General features: G+C 40.1%; 1 protein-coding gene across 5 annotated transcripts in view; it reads right to left on the minus strand.

Moving 5' to 3' along the window:
• The window catches only part of PTPRD (protein tyrosine phosphatase receptor type D), a 1,732,979-nt gene that overhangs the window by 114,129 nt on the left and 1,597,925 nt on the right, over positions 1–20,925 (minus strand). For all 5 annotated transcript variants that reach the window (XM_084628881.1, XM_084628884.1, XM_084628885.1 and 2 more), the window contains 3 exons: positions 20,157–20,247; positions 12,071–12,280; positions 8,254–8,414 (listed from right to left, as the gene is read on the minus strand). In XM_084628881.1, coding sequence (XP_084485007.1) covers positions 8,254–8,414; positions 12,071–12,280; positions 20,157–20,247 — 462 coding nt within the window. The remainder of the gene's footprint in view (positions 1–8,253; positions 8,415–12,070; positions 12,281–20,156; positions 20,248–20,925) is intronic.

Raw genomic sequence — 20,925 nt, forward strand, 5'->3', positions numbered from 1 at the left:
CGTCAGTTAGCCTTCTGTCAGTTAGCCTTCTGCTCTGAGGGAGACATACTTTGTACCAGCCCTACCCTGATGCAATGTTTATCCTCCAGTGCTCTGGCAGAGCTATGCTGCTTGGTGCATTGCTGGAGGCAAAGCCAAGACTCTACCCATTCTCTGTCCATCTGCACAGGATTGGGAGCGTGAAGGACGCCTCCCCCCCCCTCACTTATGTGGGTAGTTGGCTCACTGATGTAAGGGCATGCCTTACGCTCCTGTACTGCCCTGTGTTGTTGCACAAGACGGGCTGTGGTATGGCTATGAAAGAGTGCAAGGAGAGTTTAAAGTTGTAAAATGTACCCCTTCCACCCATACATGTATGTTTGATCAATTTAGTTCCCCCTGGATTCCCTTACATTAATTGCTGAAATTCACACTGAATTTAACAGTGAATTTAACAACTGGGGGGGGGGGGGAAGTGTGACCAAAAGGGGCTTAATGGACACAAAATATAGCCAATGGTGAATAAGAGAATCTAAGACGATGCAACCACACACAGAGGCCAAATAAAATAGACTAGTATGATTTTTATCTTCATGTTGTCATGTTAATTAAATATATAGAATTCTTTGGTAATTTTGGATACAGTTCTGATTTCCTCTGCGTATATATTACTTGCTTCTCTTTTGTCTGAATCAACAAAAAACAGTTTTCTTGATGGCAAGACTACAGCAAGAAAAGCAAGGGGGAAAAAAGAGTTTTGTCTAGTTAATTCACTTAGACTACCAAATCCTAAAGAGAGGAACGTCTGTTCAGAACGTTTAAGGAACCTTTCTCAGCATGATTCTCTCCCTTTATTAAGGGTGTGGAGTGAGTACCATTGCTTCTATTATCACATCATAATTCAGCTGAGTTTACAACCAATTTAAGACAAAAAACTCTTACTTCTATACTGAGTACCTCAATCAGTTTTAGCCCTGGTCTACACTATGAGTTTAGGTTGAATTTAGCAGTGTTAGATCTATTTAACCCTGCACCCATCCACACGACAAAGCCATTTTTGCTGACTTAATGGGCTCTTAAAATAGATTTCTGTACTCCCCCTGACAAGGGGATTAGTGCTGAAATCGACATCACCGGGTTGAATTTGAGGTTGTGTGGACGCAATTCGACGGTACTGGCCTCCGGGAGCTATCCCAGAATGCTCCACTGTGACCGCTCTGGACAGCACTCTCAACTCAGATGCACTAGCCAGGTACATAGGAAAAGCACAGGGAACTTTTGAATTTTATTTCCTCTTTGGCCAGCGTGGTGAGGTCATCAGCAGAGGTGACCATGCAGAGCTCATCAGAACAGGTGACCATGCAGTCCCAGAATCGCAAAAGAGCTCTAGCATGGACCGAGTGGGAGGTACTGGATCTGATCGCTGTATGGGGAGATGAATCCGTGCTAGCAGAACTCTGTTCCAATAGGCGAAATGCTAAAATATTTGAAAAAATTTCCAAGAGCATGAAGGACAGAGGCTATAACAGGGACCCGCAGCAGTGCAGCATGAAACTTAAGGAGCTCAGGCAAGTCTATCAAAAATCCAAAGAGGCAAACGGCTGCTCTGGGTCAGACCCCCAGACATGCTGCTTCTATGATGAGCTGCATGCAATTCTAGGTGGTGCCCCTACCACTACCCCACCCTGTACATGGACTCCTGCAAGGGGGGAGTCTCACGCAACAGGGATGAGGATTTGGGGGATGAGGAAGATGATGATGATGAGGATGAAACCGTTCTCCCCGACTGCCAGGAACTATTTATCACCCTGGAGCCAATACCCTCCCAACCCACCCAAGGTGGCTCCCGGACCTTGAAGGTGGAGAAGGCACCTCTAGTGAGTGTACCTTTGTAAATATAATACATGGTTTAAAAACAAGCGTGTTTAATGATTAATTTGCCCTGAAGACTTGGGATGCATTCGCAGCATCTCAATGAAGCTCTCCTGGAGGTACTTCCAAAGCCTTTGCAAAAGGTTTCTGGGAGGGCAGCCTTATTCTATCCTCCATGGTAGGACACTTTACCATGTCAGGTCAGTAGCACGTAGTCTGGAATCATTGCATAACAAAGCATGGCAGCATATGGTCCCAGTGTTTGCTCAAGCAACATTCAAGCAACATCCGTTCTTTATCTCTCTGTTATCCTCAGGAGACTGATACCATTCATGGTCAAACATGGTTGAAATAGGGGAATTTTATTAAGGGGACATTCAGAGGTGGCTGGGCTGTTTGCCTGTGGCTGAAAAGAAATCATCCCCTCTGTTAGCCATGCGGTGGGTGGACGGGTGAAGCGATTATCCCAGAGAATTGTGTGTGTGTGTGGGGCGGGGGCGACGGCAACCTTGCACCGAAAGCATATGTGCTATGTAATGTTAACAGCTTGGTTCACCGTGAAAGAGTCTACCCATTGTTCTCTACAATGTGTCTTTTTAAATACTACTCTCCCTTTTTTTCCTCCTGCAGCTGCAAAAGTTTCAATGCTCTCCTTATCATCTCCGTCCCAGAGGCTAGTGCGGATAAGAAGGCAAAAAAACTGCACTCGCGATGAAATGTTCTCTGAGCTAATGCAGTCCTCCCGCACTGAAGTTCCATAGCCTCCTCACCCAGACGCCCAAGAACGCAGTGGGGTGGAGGGGGTGGCTCCGGGCACCCAACCACTCCACCCCAGAGGACTGCCCAAGCAACAGAAAGCTGCCATTCAATAAGTTTTGAAGTGCAGTGTGGCCTTGTCCTTCCCTCCTCCCGTCCTCCACCACCCTACCCGGTGCTTCCCTCCTCCCACACGCCTCCCGGGCTACCTTGGCAGTTATCCCCCTATTTGTGTGACAAATTAATAAAGAATGCATGAATCTGAAACAACAATGACTTTATTGTCTCAGCAAGCAGTGATCAAAGGGGGGAGGTTGGTTGGCTTACAGGGAAGTAGAGTGAACCAAGGGGGCGGGTTTTTGTCAAGGAGAAACAAACAGAACTGTCACACCGTAGCCTGGCCAGTCATGAAACTGGTTTTCAAAGCTTCTCTGATGCGCAGCGTGCCCTGCTGTGCTCTTCTGACCACCCTGGTGTCTGGCTGTGTGTAATCAGTGGCCAGGCTATTTGTCTCAACCTCCCACCCTGCCATAAACGTCTCCCCCTTACTCTCACAGATATTGTGGAGCACAAAGCAAGCAGTAATAACAATGGGAATATTGGTTTTGCTGAAGTCTAACTGAGTCAGTAAACTGCGCCAGTCGCTTTTAAATGTCCAAATGCACATTCTACCACCATTTTGCACTTGCTTAGCCTGTAGCTGAACAGCTCCTGACTACTGTCCAGGCTGTCTCTGTATGGCTTCATGAGCTATGGCATTAAGGGGTAGGCTGGGTTCCCAAGGATAACTATAGGCATTTCAACATCCCCAACAGTTATTTTCTGGTCTGGGAAGTAAGTCCCTTCCTGCAGCTGTTCAAACAGACCAGAGTTCCTGAAGATGCGAGCATCATGTACCTTTCCCGGCCATCCCACCTTGATGTTGGTGAAATGTCCTTGTGATCCACCAGCGCTTGCAGCACCACTTAGAAGTACCCCTTTCGGTTTATGTACTGGCTGCCAAGGTGGTCCGGTCCCAAGATAGGGATATGCGTTCCATCTATCGCCCCATCACAGTTACGGAAACCCACTGCAGCAAAACCATCCACTATGACCTGCACATTTCCCAGAGTCACTACCCTGGATAGCAGCAGCTCAGTGATTGCGTTGGCTAATTGGATCACAGCAGCCCCCACAGTAGATTTGCCCACTCCAAATTGATTACCAACTGACCGGTAGCTGTCTGGCATTGCAAGCTTCCACAGGACTATCGCCACTCGCTTGTGAACTGTGAGGGCTGCTCTCATCTTGGTATTCTGGCATTTCAGGGCAGGAGAAAGCAAGTCACAAAGTTCCATGAAAGCGCCCTTTCACATGCGAAAGTTTCGCAGCCATTGGGAATCGTCCCAGACCCGCAACATTGTGCAGTCCCACCAGTCTGTGCTTGTTTCCTGGGCCCATAATCAGCGTTCCAGGGCACTACCACCAGGATGGCCAAATTGCTGGGGCCCATACTTTAGAGAAGTCTGTGTCCATGTCCTCATCACTTTGCTGCCGTCACCTCCTTGCCTGCTTTTGCAGGTTCTGGTTCTGAACGTACGGCAGGATAATGCACGAGGTGTTTACAATGCTCACAACTGCTGTGGTGATCAGAGCGCACTCCATGATTGCCGTGGTATGGCGTCTGCAGGAGAGCAGAGTCGCAGCGGAAGCGGTGGCTGACAACAGATGCCACAAGAATAGATATTTACAGAGAATGAAGAGAGGACCTGTGAGATGGATTCATGAGAGCAGGAGAGCAGAGTTGCAGAGGAAGCAGGAGCCCATGACAGCCAACATGGAGAAATTCGCTATCGAGACAAGAGCAGGAGAGCAGAGTTGCAGCGGAAGTGGTAGTTCGATGATGATGGTTAGCAGTCCTACTGCACTGTCTGCTGAAAGCAGTATGGCATCTGGATGGAAAAAGGCGTGAAACGATTGTCTGCCATTGCTTTCATGGAGGGAGGGGTGACTGATGATATGTACCCATCAGGCATTGGGAGCTTAACCCAGAATTCCAATGAGCGGCAGAGACTGCGGGAACTGTGGGATAGCTACCCACAGTGCAACTGTCCAAAAGTCGATGCTAGCCACGGTACTGTGGATGCACTCCGCCGACTTAATGTGCTTAATGGGGGGACACACAATCAACTATATAAAATTGCTTCCTAAAAAATTGACTTCTATAAATTCAACCTAATTTCGTAGTGCAGACATAATCATGTAGGATCTCAGAGTGCAACTACGTTCGGTGACAGAGGGTGCTGTCCAATAGTTTTCCCATTCATTTTTAGAAGTACTAATCCTCTTGATTTTAGCTTGAATGACATTTGGCCTGTACTCTGACGGCTGTGGAAGAAAGCCTAAAATCTCTCAGATTTGGCATCTCTCAGCCTCACATACTTTCAGCCCGCCACTTAAGACAAACACTGTCCCATTCCTCTTTATGTTGTATGAGGCCCATCTCAGTGGCTTTGGTTCAATCTGGAAAGCTATTTGCAACAGCCTCACAAATAACAAAGGTATCAGACACATACTTCTTGACTTTGTAGGTAGTAAAAGCTTTGTATTGACCCAGGCCACTTATCTACACTACCTAGGCCTCCTCCAACAGAGGGTTAGGGCTCATCTCTTTAATAAGTCTTTTTACAAATCACTCACCACTGTCCCTACATCATATTAAAATTTAATAACAGTAATCTTGAAATTAGCAGTCCAAGTCTGTTCATAAAGCTGTCTCTGATCAAAAATCCTGGAAAAGAGGCAAGACTCACCCCTGTTTAAGATATCTCCTTGGCTCCTTTCCTGCAACAGACATGGTGTTTATACCCCCACACTTTTTCCCCAATACTGCTTCTCTTTTTGCCATAACAATTTTTGGTTTGCTACTTTTTTACTGAGTAATATGAATTTTCACTATTTCAGACTTCTGACACAGTTCTACTCCTGTTCCAGGGTTAGCTCAGACATTACCTGTGTTTTTTTTTCTGAAAGTTCCTTAACATCCCAACTACTAAATGATATCTTATATGTTCTTCCTTGCAGACACCAAAGTCTCTGGGCTCTTTTTTGTTTATCAAAGTACTTATAAATTATTCCATGTTTTCAATAGGTTTCAAAGCACTTTGTAGAAGCATACCCATACATGTATTCCTTTTTTTTTAATATATCCAATATAGCCACACAAATGCCATATCCTAATTGAATTTACCTCTTGATCTAGCTCAAACACAGTTTACATTACTTTATCTGTCCGTAAATGGTTTTAAGTGTAACTTACACAATCCTTATTCACCTCTGAATTTGGCCCAGGGCTACAAAGCCAGACAGCCTGTTTTCAGAAGCAAAGGGATATGGAACAAAACTCCAATAAAAATGCTTTAAAACTCTTAACACATTGCTAAAATGTTTTTTGGGGGAAACTGTGGAAAATGCTGAGAATATATGTTGGTGTGACATAAAGGAGTTTGACTGGCATTTGTTTGGGATAACCTACCTAACTTTGTCTCTGGTGAGCTGGGCAGCTACTCATGCCAAAAAAAAAAAAAATGGTTCCAGTCCCCTTCAGTGAAGCAAGGGATGTGAGCATTTTGTGTCCATTAAGCCCCCTTTGGTCACACTTTTTCCCCCCTAATTGGGACCCAATTGAACCAATATGACTAAAGGTATGATTTTATACTGATTTTGCTAAACTGGTGCAATTTTGTCCGGGGGCACTCTTACATCAGTTTAAACCTGGCTTGCATCAGTTTAGCGTGCATATTCACAGAAACAAGCTGAGATAAACACTTATATGTTGATACAGCTGCATCCACAATAGGGAGTTGCACCAATTTAAATGTGGCAATTTCTCATATTAATTTTGTTAAACTGGTACATAATTATATGTAGACAATCCCTTGAACTTTAAAAAATACAGATGGGAATCCACCCAAACACACAAACTAGTGCTACTAGTAAATAAAAAATGCACAACATGCCTTCTATATTTTGCATATGGGACTCCCTTCACTCTTGACCAAGAAATTTTTATGTGCTCATGTGGTGTACCTCTACAGCTTTTTGGAAACACACTGTGAAGGACATAATTATGGGTGTAATCAATATTCCCAGGGTAAATATTGGATCTGCCTTATATTTTGGTGGGGTTTGTTTTGTTCGAATAGCTTTGGAGATATTGTATTTGAGATAACCGAAGTAGTGACATGAATTGAGTATTTCACTTCCAGCCTGTTTCCAATTACCAGTTTTTGTAATGACTGATAGTCAGAAGGAGGGGCTCACAAGGTAGGTACTAACAGAAACTTTCAAGAGGCATAACATCTGCAAGAAACAGAATGACTTCTGTGCTGCTATATGATTATGATCCGAACGGTCATCTTTATAAATATATGTCTGTTTGGATTCCGAAACAGAGGTTGCCTCAGGACTGTTCTTTACGCTGAACAGAGTATTTCTCTTTCAGAAACCTGAAGGCCTCTGCATTCATCTTCAGCTGCTTCAGACTGCAGACATTTTGGGGGAAAATCCAGGTAGTTTGAGGCTTATGAAGATTTTTTTATTCGTTGTCAAGATTTTTTTCATCAGAAATAGGTACAATTACAATCCTATTGCTTTGCAGAAAATAATTTCATTAAATGTAGAGTATTTAAAAAAAATACATCCCCACATGTTTACTGCTTCCTCAGATTTTCATGGGTAGTTTTAGGCAGAAATATTAGAGGCTTAACAATGGCTCAGTCACGAACAATTGTACATTACCGATATACTTTTAAAACTGTTTTGGGTAAAGAAAAAAACTTTGAATCTGGGCTTCTGACCACCTTGGGTCTTCCTCTCCTCCATCTTCCACATTGTTCCACATTGACATTTGTGCAAAGTAGGTGTAAAAAGCTAAGAAGCTTAAATGATAGTACTGTACACAGACTTTGCCTGTACTTTGCACAGGTATAAATGACTGAACAAGGTATAAGGCAGTGGAGAATTGACCCTCATATAATGGCAAAATCTGTGTCTTGTGCAGCATGATGTAACATACAGGATGAAAAAAGAATCAGCAAATGACTCCTCAAGTTTATGATCAGATTCCAGTGTTAGTAGTAAATGATTACTGGTTACATTGTTAATCCTGGTGTACAGGAAAACATATACATACATGGCCAAACTGAGGCCTGATTTCAGGAGGCACAACTCCAGTTACTTTTAAGGAGATGAGAATTGTGTCTGTTCACACCAGGATTGAATGTAAACCATAACGTATTACCATTGCAATATTAAATAGGTAAGTAAAGAAAGTGAAATGATTATATGGATACATGTGTACACATACACTAATGTACATATATATGTAAAATACAAAAACATTTTTAATACCACAAATGGTAATACAGTGTCATCAGCAAAAGAGTGACACCAAATCACTATAACTATAGGGAAAACTCAAAGTATCTTTTCAGTTCTATAGAAACTAAATAAAATTTCTTAAAAAAATAAAGCAAGAATCCATAGAATGACATCTAATATGTAGAGTATGGCACAACAACATTTTATCTGATCCTACGTTGTCTTAAAATGATCTAAATATCTAGAAGTCACCTTAGTTTAAAAAGAACTATTTGGTAAACTTACCTTTTATAAAGAAGTATAGCTATAACAATACAGATGATAAACACCACTGCGAGAACTGGTCCTACTACCCAAATCAAGCCCTCTTCTTCATCTGTAATTGGCTGGGGATCGAGATCCATTGACACAACAGGATCAGAATATGGGCTGGTTGCATACATGGTCTGTAAGAAAATGATGATTCTATTCAACGATAAAGTAATGGGGGCATGAGAAATAACTGTGTTAGAACTAAATAAATGTATATGGAATATAATGGCATTATAATATCTGTTGTTATTCTTCAAATCCTAAACTATATAGATTAAAATGTAAATAATTTATTATTATTACTATTTTATTTATTTTGTACCAAAAGTGTGATAGGTGTATACAGAGAAATGAGGAGACAAGGTCTCTGCCCAGAAGCTTTCACAGTCTCAGTGGGTAATGTAATGATGAAGAATTGGGGAGATGATGTAACAGAAAAAAGCGAATGAATAGCAAAGTAGTGTATGATTTGTTTGTTCACTTCTTTGTTTTGTTTGCACTTCTGGGAAGGGAAGAGGGAACAAGAATTTAAACGCTTCCTGGAAGAGGTGTGAAAGAACTGAAAGAGTAGAGGACAGAATTATTGTGGACAATCAGGAAGGCCGTGTTAAATATAGGGATTTGTGGGCCCTCAGGCGACAGTAGTATGCAGCTTGGTCAGAAACAATGGGACAAAGTGGAGAGTGTAGAGAGGCAACAACAGAGAGCTAGATAGGAGCTAAGTGGGTTAGGGACTTGAAGGCAAGGGGAGAGACTATGAAGAGAGGCTGAACATGGACAGAGCAGAAGAAAAGCTAGATGACTTTGGAAGCAATGTAGCTGAGATAAGATGAAAGCTGGATAAGGGTTTAAGCAAAGAAAATGTAGAGAAATGGACAGATTATGAAGATGTTGTAGAGACAGAGGTCTATTACGGGCAAAAGAGATAGAGAGGAGTCACAGATGAATTCAGAGCCTGTAGCAGAGCAAGGATGTGGAGTTGTCAAGGGTAACCGAGAAGAGGGGAGGAATGAGGAATGCTAGGCAGAGGATGAGGAGCTCAGTTTTTGCCAGACTAAGATGGAGTGGCTGAAGGCTGTGCTTTTTCCAGCCATGCTAATTGTGTCATCTCAGTTCCTGACAGGCCACTTTATGAAATACTCCATTCATTTGGGAGCTTTGCTTAACCAAACTGTGGTTAGAGTCACATCAGGGTGTCAGCACTAATGAAGCAAGAAGGCGGAAACTTGATGGCAACTTTATATGTGATGCAGGCCTTAGCAATGACACCATGAAGAAAGAAGTTTTCACTTCGGATTAGATAATTATTAATTTCACAGGTCAGAAAAATTTGAATACAGACGTGGTTACATCTGAAAATTGCTGTAAACAGTTTTCTAGTTGCAATAAAAAAATGATTACGCAGTACTGACCAATGATGTTCAATTGTCTTGTCATATAAGTGAATAAATGTGTTAATATGAATAAAAACATTTAGAAACTGACAATATGAAACTGACAATGGTTGTCTGTGGGACAAGCAAGCACAAATCATTTACCATTTGCTGTTGTTTTTTATAACAAGTTTTCATCTAAGGTATGAAGAGTTGTTTAATCATCTGTGTTCCATCATCCTGCTTAAAGGAATCTTGACCTAAGTATTTTTCTGCTTTCATGTTAATTGAAGATGCAAGAAATTCTGCTATTGCAATATTACTTGGCCTTCAGCCTCTCTTTCCTGAGCAGATAGAACCAAATGCTGAAGCCAAAATGTGATAACAAACTACCCTATGCAAATAGGCTGAACCAAAGAAGAGATATGAAATCCTTGATGTCTACTTTTATGTATAGGCATTGTTCATACTGTTAGATTTTTAAGACAAATTTATTTGCTGATCACTTGTACATACTTAGAGTTCTGTGCTATACAGAAATACTCGACTAGAGTGCAAGATTCAAACTCTAGCAGGCTCTGGAACCCTAAGAGGGGAACAGATGTGCTGAGAACAGAGAGCAATGGAGCATGGGACGTAGATGCTCATTTATCTGAACTCTCTTTCTTCCCCACGGCCAGATCGGTAACTACAAAATCCTATTGCAGATTCTGGATGCCATGACAAAACAAACTTAATTTGCCAGTGAGCCCTCCTTCTAAGGCCTGTGCACCTATGAAGACCACAGATAAATTCCGTTATATTAGGTATTTAAGTTGTAAACATCCAAACCAAACCTTTTTGTGTTCATTTATCTTTAAGGCAGTCACAGTCCCAAAATCAACAATGTTAGACATTACAGCCTTAGTTAATATATAAAATTACTGAAGGATCAAAACTTTTCAAAGAAAAGATTGAATCTTAGTATGGGTAATTTGTGAGTATAGCTTTTCAGATATCTAACTTTCTACCTAAAAGCTTTCCTCTTTTTCAACTTTGAGATTTAATGACATGAAGCCTATGCTTAATTCAGAAGGACACTGGCTCTTCTATCACCAGCTGTAAATCATCATTTAGTCACTTTTTTGGTTTCAGAGTAACAGCCGTGTTAGTCTGTATTCGCAAAAAGAAAAGGAGTACTTGTGGCACCTTAGAGACTAACCAATTTATTTGAGCATGAGCTTTCGTGAGCTACAGCATTGCATCCGATGAAGTGAGCTGTAGCTCACGAAAGCTCATGCTCAAATAAATTGGTTAGTCTGTAAGGTGCCACAAGTACTCCTTTTCTTTTCACTTTTTTGGTTAACTTTTCAGTGGTGTGTAGGATTTTATTAATTAACAGATTTTCCATTCCACTGACACAGTCTTTGCAATCACTGTAAGACAGAAAGAGGAAAAGAGAAACTTTTGTTCTATATTAGAATGTTCTTAAAGCAGTTGTTCCATTTTCAAATGAAGCCACAAGTGATAAGTAGACTAACGAGAACTTCCTCCTTGTTTTCAAGTAAATAAACTCTCCACACATTTAAGGCATTGCCAGACACTGGAGGTCTTTGACTAGACTTCCGATTACTGCTACAGTAGGTTAAACTGGCTGAGCCCAGCAAATGTATATGTCAGTTTTAGGAATCAATTAGAAAGACACCATGCAATATATTGCATGTTCAAATGTTAATGAATGAAGCAGCATCTTTCCACAATCCTATTTCTATCTTAAATTATTTTTTTACTGTTTTACTTGCAGCTAAAACAACTCAAGCATAAAGGGACATAAGAATAAGATGAATTACATAATGGGAAGAGACAACTCATTATTTAAATTCCCTCAGGAATTATCCTTATTATTGCATTATTTTCTAACTTTCGTACATTTCACTGATAAAGTTGGTAGCAAATTACTATAATTGGAGAAGCTAGCTGTTCATGTCTCTGATTAGACAGATCTTTCCAAAGATTTTTTGGTAACAAACACCATTGTCTCAATGGCAGTCCCCAGGCAAGAAAGGAACTTTTTTTAAATTGTGAAAGATATTGCTGTGAAGCTCATGCCTCAGTAGTTGCATCACAGGTCTCATGAAGCAAGGCCTGTAATTTGCAAAGGATCAAAATAGTGCTAATAAAAGGTGATCTTTACCCTTCAGTTACAGAAGCAAACAACACATTAAAATGCATGCAGAACTATTACCTTCTAGCTTGAGAGATCACTGGAAATAAGCAAGGAAAGACGCTGACTTTTGAAAAGCACTGACATACCCTGTAGATAGCTGACCTTGTGTGAGTGGACAGAGGAATGATCGTATGAACAAATAGTATAAGAAATGAGTGAAGGTAAACTTAGGAATAAAAACAACAACAGCAAAAACAGTCAGCTAACTTACAGATTCAGAGTGCTCCATTACAGCCAAAACAAAGAAGACATATTCTTGACCGCTTTGGAGTTGCTTATTCTCAAAGCCACCATACTGCTTTTTATCCCCCAGGGTAAACTCAGTAGGAAGAACTTCAAAGTGAGCTGCAATGTATGGCTTTAATTCAACTTCTCTCCCAAAACGAATGCTTCTGCGTTTCCTAACTATCTCCTTAAGTAGCTGTGGGGAAGAAAGAAGGAGAGACAGAGAGAGAGACAACAGAAAGATAACTGTAAACAACATTAATGTAACTTATTGACAGTTTAATGGGAAAACTTAATTTAGGGCCAGGAACTATCAAAATACCATTTATTGTCATTTCATGGTGCATGTCAGCATCACTAAATCTCAGCTCTTGCAATCCTTAAATTTTTGGCCTTTCCTGTTAAGATAAGATACTAAATTGCATTTGCACTGCTCAGATTATGAACATGGGTCAACTAGATCAATTTTCAGTGCTTGATATCATTGTCCACGCTAATAAAACCCTACAGAATTAAGTTCTAGAATGCATTACAACCTTTCTCTGAAAAACAAAGACAATTTGTTGCATAATTTTTTTATATGTATGCAGTATCCATATTGTGACCTCCAACTTAATACAGCGAATCCCAATAAAGCTGTTGGTGGATGTGATTGCAGAGCCATTGGCCATTATCTTTGAAAACTCATGGCAATCGGGGGAGGTCCCGGAAGACTGGAAAAAGACTAATGTAGTGCCCATCTTTAAAAAAGGGAAGGAGGAGGATCCTGGGAATTACAGGCCAGTCAGCCTCACCTCAGTCCCTGGAAAAATCATGGAGCAGGTCCTCAAGGAATCAATTCTGAAGCACTTAGAAGAGAGGAAAGTGATCAGGAACAGTCAGCATGGATTCACCATGGGCAAGTCATGTATGACTAATCTAATTGCCTTCTATGACGAGATAACTGGCTCTGTGGATGAGGGGAAACGAGTGGACATGTTGTTCCTTGACTTTAGCAAAGCTTTTGACACCGTCTCCCACAGTATTCTTGCCAGCAAGTTAAAGAAGTATGGGCTAGATGAATGGACTAGAAGGTGGATAGAAAGCTGGCTAGATTGTTGGGCTCAACGGGTAGTGATCAATGGCTCCCTGTCTAGTTGGCAGCCAGTATCAAGTGGAGTGCCCCAAGGGTCAGTCCTCGGGCCGGTTTTGTTCAATATCTTCATTAATGATCTGGAGGATGGTGTGGATTGCACCCTCAGCAAGTCTGCAGATGACACTAAACTGGGAGGAGAGGTAGATATGCTGGAGGGTAGGGATAGGATACAGAGGGCCCTCGACAAATTAGAGGATTGGGCCAAAAAAAAGTCTGATGAGGTTCAACAAGGACAAGTGCAGAGTCCTGCTCTTAGGACGGAAGAATCCCATGCATGACTACAGACTAGGGATCAAATACCTAGGCAGCAGTTCTGCAGAAAAGGACCTAGTGGTTACAGAGGACGAGAAGCTGGATATGAGTCAACAGTGTGTCCTTGTTGCCAAGAAGGCCAATGACATTTTGGGATAAGTAGGGGCATTGCCAGAAGATAGAGGGACATGATTGTTCCCCTCTATTCGACATTGGTGAGACTTCATCTGGAGTGCTGCGTCCAGTTTTGGGCCCCACTCTACAAGAAGGATGTGGAAAAATTGGAAAGAGTCCAGCGGAGGGCAACAAAAATGATTAGGGGACTGGAACACATGACTTATGAGGAGAGGCTGAGGGAACTGGGATTGTTTAGTCTGCAGAAGAGAAGAATGAGAGGGGATTTGATAGCTGCTTTCAACTACCTGAAAGGGGGTTCCAAAGAGGATGGCTCTACACTGTTCTCAGTGGTAGCAGATGACAGAACAAGGAGTAATAGTCTCAAGTTGCAGTGGGGGAGATTTAGGTTGGATATTAGGAAAAACTTTTTCACTAGAAGGGTAGTGAAACACTGGAATGCGTTACCTAGGGAGGTGGTGGAATCTCCTTCCTTAGAAGTTTTTAAGCTCAGGCTTGACAAAGCCCTGGCTGGGATGATTTAGTTGGGGATTGGTCCTGCTTTGAGCAGGGGGTTGGACTAGATGACCTCTTGAGGTCCCTTCCAATCCTGATATTCTATGATTCTATAAAGCATATGAACTTCCCTTTGAGGAAGGAATATTGAAAATAATATAAAATTGAAAAAAAAAATCCCAGCCTGTGAAACTCAGGCTTCATTACCTAGGTTTCATTTTTCAGGGGGACTTTCTAAAATGCAAACACTATCTTTCTAGCACCATTCTGTAATACGAAGAGATTAGAACACAAATAACAACATCCATTTTCACAAAATAGTCCATTGGATTTCTATAACAGCTTTCATCTGAAGCTCTCCAAGAACTTTACAAATAATAAATTTCACACCCTCAGTGAGGGAGGTATAATTAAATTCATTTTACAGATGACTAAATGCAGGCAGAGAAAGTTTAAGGGCATGTTTTTTTGATGCACTTATCACCCACAATTCCAACTGAAGTCAACAGAAGTTTCAGATGCTCATCATCACTAAAATCAACCTCTAAACAACTTGTTCAAGGTCACACAGCACTTCAGTGGAAGAGCCAGGAACTGAACCCCAGAGTCCTAACAACCAGACCACTTTCCACCACAACAGTTAAGCACCAGAACTTACATACTCAACGGAGACATAAACTGTATAGCCTGCCTTTCAAAATGTAAACTTCCTTTACCCCATTAAATATTTGCTCTGACGAACAAAGCCAAAATATACATCAGGGTATTTGGCAGTAAGATTAAATACTAGCTCATGTTTGTATGTTAACTAATAAATGAAATAAAGCCTAGCTGGTAAAGCCACTGATTAATTACCTATTTAAATGGCCAAATGCTTATTCAATATCTTTTATCACATTGGATATACTGACATTAAGCAGATACTAATTTGACTTGTTTAGAAATAGCCTGAAGTTTTCCTGCTTGACAAGTGATGACTGCTAAGAGTGTTCCATCGTTTTTCACCCATGAAACTTATTCATTGTCCTATTTTAAAGTAAAAGCAACAGACTCAGTCTCCAACGTTATATTCCTCCAAGGTCACACGGTTATTTTGAGTTTTTCTGCTCACAGACAAAACAAACAAAATGGGTAAGTTTTCACTACTTTGTTAAGTGCAGAAGGCAAGTCTCCAGGGGAAAGTTACAGATCAATAGCAAAGAGATTAAAATGTAATTTCTAGTATATATTTTCATTTTAAAAATACACTTAGGGAAGATCTAGTTGCACCCACTTTTTCAGTATTGTCCTGCAACTTAGATGGCATTTCTTTTTGCCATCCCCGAAAATGGAACAAGTATTTCCTAATTATGCAGCAAACAATCCAAAAGCACACAAACAAGCAACCACTCCTTTCTCTTAAACTTAACTCACTACTAAAACAAAGTTTGTTAACACTGATTATCTGAACATGCCAGTTCATTACAATTTTGAATCTCAAACGGGTTAAAATTAGAAACGTGTCCAAGCTGCACAATTTCGATACAAACTTCCTTAAAGGTTGGGGGTGTTTGGATACTGGGCTCTGCGCTGCTCCATTACAGAGATCAGCTTAGTGACCAGGTATGGAGTTCAGATACAAGGCCTGATTCCTCATCATGTTGCACATGCTTTATGTTGGTGTGATTTTTTGATTTCAGTGGAGTTACACCAGCATAAAAACTAGTGTAATGGACCCCTCGATCTGAAAATGAACTTCCCAAGCATTTGAAGGTGTTGGATCCTTGTAAATGACTCTGCTGTAAAATGACATTATTGTATTCTAAAATGTCATTTAGAAACAACTCTGGTGATTTTTTCACATTATCTTTTATTTAATGTGCATCCAGAATAATTTTCAGGTGACCCTCACTTGTGTAAAAGTGAGGACTGCAGTGGGTAATAGACCAATCTTGGCGCCCATTAATGTTACTTTTATTTAGTTGTTTTTGAAGGCCACTCTCCCTTTTTAAAGAAAAAAAACCCAAACTTCTGATTGCTTCACATGTGTCAGTACTAGGTAGAGTAGGTAGCAACAGGAGAGGGGGAGCAGAGGCTGCCTGAACATTAGCCCTGTCTGCTGTTGCTTCTAACAGCAGATCTGCTGAGGGAGGTATTCTTTCATGATGACATATGCCCCCAAGGCATCTGCTAGTGAGATTCTGAAGAAGCATTCACCCCCTAAAATACGTACATGCCTTTCCACAGCTCTGCTCCCAGAGATGCTTTCATCAGCTGCTAGGAACACTCTGCTATTTCTCTCTCCCTTCCTAGCTTCATCTCAGAGTGGAGTTTCATGGGCGAGAGAGGGCTGGGGAGGGGTAAACCAGGATAAAGTCACTCCCAGCAGTGGATGAAAAAGACCACTGAGAAGAAAGCTTAGTTATATACCTGGCAGGCAGGGGAAGTTGAAGGCAGTTTGGCAGCTGGCTTCAATATATATACACCCACCTTTCCATAGGCAGTTCCATTTGCCTGCTTCCTAACCTCAGGTCCAGCTCCTTTGGGTACTTGGGAGGGTGGGGTGTTTTTACTGACTGATGGTCCACAAACATCAGTATATTTATACAAAGAGGAGTATATGCTTCCAACCACCCTTTAAGATGAAGAGTGAGATTTTCAAAGGAGTCATAGGGGACCAATCTTCACTGGCATTCAATGGCATTAGCTCACCTTACTCCTTCTACCACACCTCCTTTGAAAATCCCAGCCAATTTTTTTGTTCCCCATCTTTCCAGTTCGTATTATAATTATAATTTGGGTTTTAGACCTTTCATAAACCACTGCACATCGGTGGATGTTTGTCAATCAAGGCCAGTTAAACAGCTCTGTGTGTGAATGGAAATCTGGTTTACAAAATCTATTCCACATGACTGAATAGACCCCAAGTGCACCCTTGCTATCATTCATATTTCAGATATAGGTGATGTTTTTGCCATATGTCATTAACATCACACTTCTCCCCAGTGATACTTTAGAACAGGACTAGGTTGAAAAGCTTTGAATTCATTTAAGACTTAACATCTATTTCTGTGTTGCTGGTTTTTTTCATTATTCCTTGAAACTACAAAAATTCTCCTAAATAATGTTTAAATCCAAATCATAACATCTGCCATTCGTATTGCTTTTACAAACATGACATATTTACTCTGTGTCACCAAGTCTCATAACAACTAAATATCTTTATGACTATATGCATTTTTCAAAATCTAATGGCCATAAACTAACAATGAAGTCGTGGTTTCTGACCAAGCAAAATAACAGTTTACTCTGCTTGAATCAACTGCAAGAACCCAGAGTGAAATTCTGGTCCAGTTGAAGTCAATGGCAAAACACTCAATAACTTCAATGGAGCCTGAATTTCAACCCCAGTTTCTGGTATATTTTTTCTCCCTGGTAGCTTTCAAACTTATAATATCTGTCGAACTAGTGGCCTTGTCTTGCACCCTTGCTTTTCACCCTCCACTACCTCTGACTTCAATCAGAGCTGACAGTACATGGCACCTTGTACATTCAGAACACTAAGGTAAGTATGGGTACAGTCTTCTTGACTGGTAGATTATGGATTTACTGCTCCAAAACCACCTGCTATTGAGGTCTGTTTGGCTAACCTATTTCTGTAAAGCATTTGGAGGTATCTAGCATATTGAGTAACTCCCTGTGCAATATATCCCAAACCTAGATATCTAAGGATGCAGTAGAGACAAAACCCACAAATTCCCCTAGCTCACCTCCATAAAGACCTAATCATTTGTCAGCAGTTTGATTTAGAAGTTTGGTGAGTTTTCTTCTCATAGGTGCATTTTAGCCTTTATTTGTGTCACTGCTTTCTTAAGTTGGTCAGGGAAAGACTACATAATAACAATATAAAGTTCTTATTTTCCCAGGTAGGGGGACTAAACCCTTCAAGCATCAGAAATTGAATGAGAAAGCATGAAGTGCAGCCACTGCCAGCTTTTGATTTTATTCCCCCTTCTCAAGAGTTACTACATATATTGAAGGCAATTGCAAAAGATATATCAAGGGCTTTAGTTCTTTATCAGAAATAATTTTCATTTTCCAGTCAATGCATATCTTATTTCTTCCACCATTAATTCTACAATGTGGTCTCAATTATATCAGTAAAAAAGTAGGAAATAGCCCATCCTGACCCAAATATTTCTGAATTAATAAATGTTCTTTATCAAACTATTATACAGATTAATGCACCACAACTTGCAGAATGATTAAAATGACCCTTTGTTATGGGAATCAGTAGCACAGACCCGTAGAATTTTATTGCAACAAAGTTCAATGTCATCCTGAACTCACACTTATCTACTGTTGTTGCTGAATCTGACTGTGGATTTTGGAGGTTAAAATTGGGCGGTAATAGTAAATCAATTTTCCATTACTGAATGGGTCTTTCCAGGGAAATTTTATTGTTTAACTACATTTGATGTAATCTAGGACTGCGTCAAGGCACCGATAGCCTTTACAACAGCTCTTTTAAAGGAAAGACATTCATGGTTCAAGCAAGTGTACTCCACGTTTTGAATCCAATTCTGATCAAAACAAAAAGAAGACACTGCTGTAAACTGCTTAAAAACTGATTAAAATAATGAAGAATATTTCAGGCTTTAATTGCTTACTCACCAGCAACCATGTCTTCCTTTGAATAACTTAATAAGAACAACTAAATCTTTTTCATTCTTCTGATGAAGGATTACTATTTTCCTGCTGTTGCAGATAATTTTCTTTTCTGGTCACTGAAGCAATTAAAAACTCCCAATTATTGGACAAGATTATTGAAAACACTTTCCTAAATTGACCTACAATAGATGCCCAGAATGAGGAATTACCTCTTGTTTTCTTTGCCCCTTGGAGTTCAGGTCACAGAAAACATATTTGGGCAGTGGGGGTAGGGAAAAAGTGTGGTGACCACTTGCTGAATGAGCACTTCCTGGTGCTGTTTTATGGAGAACCAATGGCAACTCCATTACAGAATACTCTTTACCATGATGAAAGGAAAAGGGGAAAGTATACAGGGCTTGACCCAAAGCCTGCTGAATTGAATGGAAAGACTCCAAATGACTTCAGTGGGCTTTGATTAAGTCCATAGGGAGCAAATTGGAGATTCTCTGTCATGAAAATGTGGGGATATTATCTGCACCAGTTACAACACCAATGAGTGTGGCCTCAAACCCTGGAGAGATATAAAAATAATAATGATAATGATACATAGTTCTCATACAGTGCTTTTCATCTAGAGATCCCAAAGCACTTCACAAAGATGGTCAGGATCACTACCCCCAGTTTACAGACACGGAAAATGAGGACAGATTAAATTACATTCAATGCAGACATAGAAGAAATCTACACTAGGCTGGCTAGAAGTAATACTAGATCAAAATAAATAAAGTATTTAGTTGTTTTTCTGAAATTAAGTCACTATACTCTGTTCTTTGGAGTATGGCGTTTATATTGCTAATTGGTGACACACGGTTGTTTTCTCCTATGTGGTTTCTAATTTCGGAATATAGAGTACCATGAGAATAGAGAATACTGCAAACATTTCCTAATCAGCAGTATTACAGTATGTGAGAAACAGGTAAAAAGACCACAAGGTAAGTCAAATGTTAAACAGCAGTGCAAACAGCAGTGCAAATTGCAATTTAGCATTTGTTACATCCTTAGCAAACAGCCCACTAATCAACCGGACCTTTACTGGAGTTCATATCAATGGTGATTAAGTTTTTGCTGACAACTCATTTCACCTTATGCACTTTTGCTTTATGCTTTACAAAAGGTAAAGAATAAAATATTAGTGCCAACAAAGATCAGACAGTTTGTGTGCTTTATTGAAACTTAATGTCTTTAATGTCTTCTAATTTAAGTAATTAGATCTTTTTTTCCACCCCCAGAGGGTAACTCAATCCAAAGATATAATATCCAGACAACTAAACTCGCTGAAATCAGTGTATTAGTGGGATGCAATCATTAAAATATTTTAATTAATAAAACAGAAACAGAAACAGTCAAAACAGAAATACTGTACCTCATCTAACTCCATTTCATCCGGACTTTCCCATGGTTTGATAAACTTTCCATGAGACTTCTTCAAAGGCACAATTACTATATAATAACCTCTGTAAAGGAAGTAATAGATAACAATGAGGTCTAAATCGAGTAAGTGGATAAGTCAAAAGGGTTGGATCTGAGTTTAAAGCCAGCTTCTTGGGAGAGAGAGAACTGTGATGAAATAAAGGCAAATTTTGTATATGAAATGTTGCTACAATCTCTCAGATATAACTGCAAAAAGGCTCTTGTACACTACAGAGGCTCTTGCAAACAAACAGACAATAAATTCTAGTGTACAGCATTTGACAAACAAATGGCACTAATTACCTGCTTTTTCATCTAAACACATAAATATTTATATGAAACTATAATTATATTATTTCATAATGCCTACATGGTTGACTGCAGTTTATTATCTCATTTTAAATGTAACAGGCATGGGACACTTGTGCCCTGCCAGCATTCTAAGCATATGGAAACCAATAAGCTGAAACTTATTACTGGATTTTTCAAGAGCCCATTTACCATCACACACTTCTCCCAATTTTCATATATAATGGGAATGAGATGGTAACATAATGTGTTTGTTGATCCTGCTATTATTATCGTACTATAGTATTATATAGCTAAAATACAAAACTGGCCAATAATATATAATAAGAAGGGTATGTATGGGGGAGTTAAGAATACATTATATATCTATAATGGGTAAGTGTGTATATATATATATATATATATATATATAC

This window comes from Lepidochelys olivacea (genome assembly GCF_965140295.1).
Source record: "Lepidochelys olivacea isolate rLepOli2 genome assembly, chromosome: 5".
Lineage (NCBI taxonomy): Eukaryota > Metazoa > Chordata > Testudines > Cheloniidae > Lepidochelys > Lepidochelys olivacea.